This window comes from Sinocyclocheilus anshuiensis, unplaced genomic scaffold, assembly GCF_001515605.1.
Source record: "Sinocyclocheilus anshuiensis isolate Anshui unplaced genomic scaffold, SAMN03320099.WGS_v1.1 scaffold1455, whole genome shotgun sequence".
NCBI lineage: Eukaryota > Metazoa > Chordata > Actinopteri > Cypriniformes > Cyprinidae > Sinocyclocheilus > Sinocyclocheilus anshuiensis.
In genome coordinates, this window is record NW_015541012.1 from 444,459 (window position 1) to 447,189 (window position 2,731).

A 2,731-nucleotide genomic window follows, 5' to 3' on the forward strand; every position below is an offset into this window, starting at 1 on the left:
GGCTTTCACATTGAGCAGCATTAACTACACAGAGCCGTTGTTCACTGATGAGCTGCGCAAAAAATCACGCGAATATGAACCTGGTTTTGCGCAACTCGTCAGTGCACAACGGCTCTGTGTAGTTAATGCTGCTCAATGTGAAAGCCTGCAGGTGATGGAGATTTACCGCTGATTACAGAACCGGATTTCTGACAAGATGCGCATTAAATATCGCATGCGATTTATCGTGCAGCCCTAGTATTTATATATACATAATAACTATACACAGTACACACACATAATATGAAAAAAACTTTTATTTTGGAAGCAAATAAACAGAATTAATCATTTGACAGCTCTAAACAAATTACATTTTAAAAAATACGTTATTTTAAGTCATATTATTTCACAATTTTACTGTATTTCTGATAAAATAAGTGCAGCCTTTGTGAGCATTAGAGACTTAAAAATTTTTTGACAAATCCTAAAACTTTTGAATGGTAATATATTTTATTTTTTAATATTTTGTTCATAAGTGCATAAATACATTTGCTATAAAACAACTGCATTTGGTGCAAACCATTACTAACCACTACTACTAACTTAGTGCTTCCAAGATGTCCACAAGTCACCCTCTTAATCCACATCAGTCAACCAGATAACAATCTTTGTGACCTTTAAAAATCAGCAGCATAAAAAGACTTGTACATAAATCTAAAAGAAAATTTCAGTCAACTGTTAAACCCAGACAAGATACGAAAATGCATTGGAAGCATACCAGCATTGCAGGTGAAAAGCAGCGGGACAGTGATCGCAGCAGAGCAGATCTCCTCCCTCACGGCAGCTATCGCAGGTGTCGTGGTTCGTGGCTCGGCCTCCTCTTCTGGTCTCCCTCTCTGGTTTGCGTCTCTTCTCTCCATCCTCAGAGCGTGGGGGTGCGAGCAGCTGTTGAATTTGCTGGAACAGATTGAAAAATACATTTTAAGCATGCATGTAGTTACACAAAGATCTCCTGACAGACGTCAATGGAGAGTTGCTTCACACATTCACCTGGCATTTCCAACCTTATCACTGCACATTTTGAATGTCATACTTACAATCTGACAAATACACACAATGCAGATTTTGGATTAAAATTAAGGGTGACATTAGAGAGAACCCCAAAACGTGCAGCACCCGGGGGGGGGTGCTCACATTCAACTATGAGGAGGTCAAACTTTTTTCCATGTCAAATCATATCTAATCACGTGATATCAATAATGAAATCTGCACACACACACATATACATAAATTTGTCTTCGGTTCTACTTTCCAGGCAGGCAATTTCTGCAACAGGCCCAATCCAGCACTGCATTAACTCACCAAAGCAAATGTCCACAAACGACTTATTTTCCATTTTGCAATTTGCTTTTATTACAACTCATTTAATCCTTAATACAGGCATATTTAACTCACACATGACAGTGATTCGAGGCACAGCTGAAGGGCAGACAAGCTTACCTCCATTAGGCCCCCAGACGTGTCCAAATCGTACAGAATCTTCGGGGTCTCCATTTTGTTCCACATTCACGCTGCTCAAATGTGGCATGAACACACAATCCGACAGCAGTTCTCACCTTCTCCAAACCCAGTCGGGATAACCTGCTGTCTTTAAGCCGTTCTGGAAATATTAAACGGGTCGATAATCTAACAAGATAGCGGATTGGCTGCTCGATGTTCGGCTAGCTAGCAGCTATCAACAAACAAAAGCACACAGCTCGCCAGATGTCTGGTGCTAAACGAGAGCTGACGAATCGCTCAAACTCTCATTTAAGTACAAAAATCGTTCCTATTTTGATTGCAAGTTGCTTCCTGGCGCAGTACTGAAGGGTTCCTGTGGGATGTAAAGGCCTAGCTCGCTAGCCTAGCAGCATCCTCTGTTTCAGCAGCAGCCGCCTGCAAAGATTCGTGTAGAAATCCACAGCTGTCTGTCCCCATCGCATACTGGCTAAAAAAGCGCTCGCTGTTGCAAAGTAAGTCTGCTGGATTGATTGTCGGCGGTTAGGTCCTCATGTGCAGAAACACTCGTGGATGGTGCTCAGATGACAGCAGTGAAGAGCAAAGGTGTTGTTATGAAAAGCCATTGCTAGTAGCTATGCTAACTGGTTGGCGTTGCCCTCCTCTGACTCGACTCTAGCGGGGTTGGAATGAAGTCTGCGCATGCGTACTGAGGCGCAGAGAACTGCTCCTCCTATTGTTAGTCTGACAGAACAACACGAACTCTTCAAGCCTGCAGGCCATGTTTTATCTAAAGCACAGCGAAGAAATATTACAAAAAGGAAAACAATCCTTAAAACTAGGGATGCATCGTCGGGCCCGATACTGAGCTCCCGTACTCGTACTTGTTAAAATGCCCCAATACCAAACGCCGATACCACACGGCATGTGATAAGTGCCGAAGTATATGTATGCAATGAATATAACGTTAAACATTCAGTATTAACGCCTGTATAGCTGATGTGCGCAAGCTGATAAACAAAGCAAACTGAGTGGATTGAGCGCGAGGCGGCGCAGATGCACGAGCTTGTCGAGTGAATATACCTTTCTCACAGACTATGGCAAGCCGTTTTAACATTTAATCTATAAGCCGTACTAGTATCTATTTTCATGGTACTAGTACCTATTTCTTAGATACTAGTATCTTTTCCATTAAGTACTAGTACTTATTCATTAGGTACTAGTGCTTATTCTTTAGCTACTAGTGCTTATTCTT

General features: G+C 41.9%; 1 protein-coding gene across 1 annotated transcript in view; it reads right to left on the reverse strand.

Annotated features, from left to right (window-relative positions):
* LOC107690430 (PHD finger protein 12-like) overlaps positions 1 to 2,213 on the reverse strand; it is a 13,038-nt gene extending 10,825 nt beyond the window's left edge. Inside the window, exons 1-2 of the mRNA XM_016488764.1 lie at positions 1,480 to 2,213; positions 758 to 936 (exon numbers count right to left, since the gene is read on the reverse strand). Of these exons, the coding sequence (XP_016344250.1) occupies positions 758 to 936; positions 1,480 to 1,545 (245 nt within the window). The 5' untranslated portion in view covers positions 1,546 to 2,213. The remainder of the gene's footprint in view (positions 1 to 757; positions 937 to 1,479) is intronic.
* Between the last annotated feature and the right edge of the window lie 518 nt (positions 2,214 to 2,731).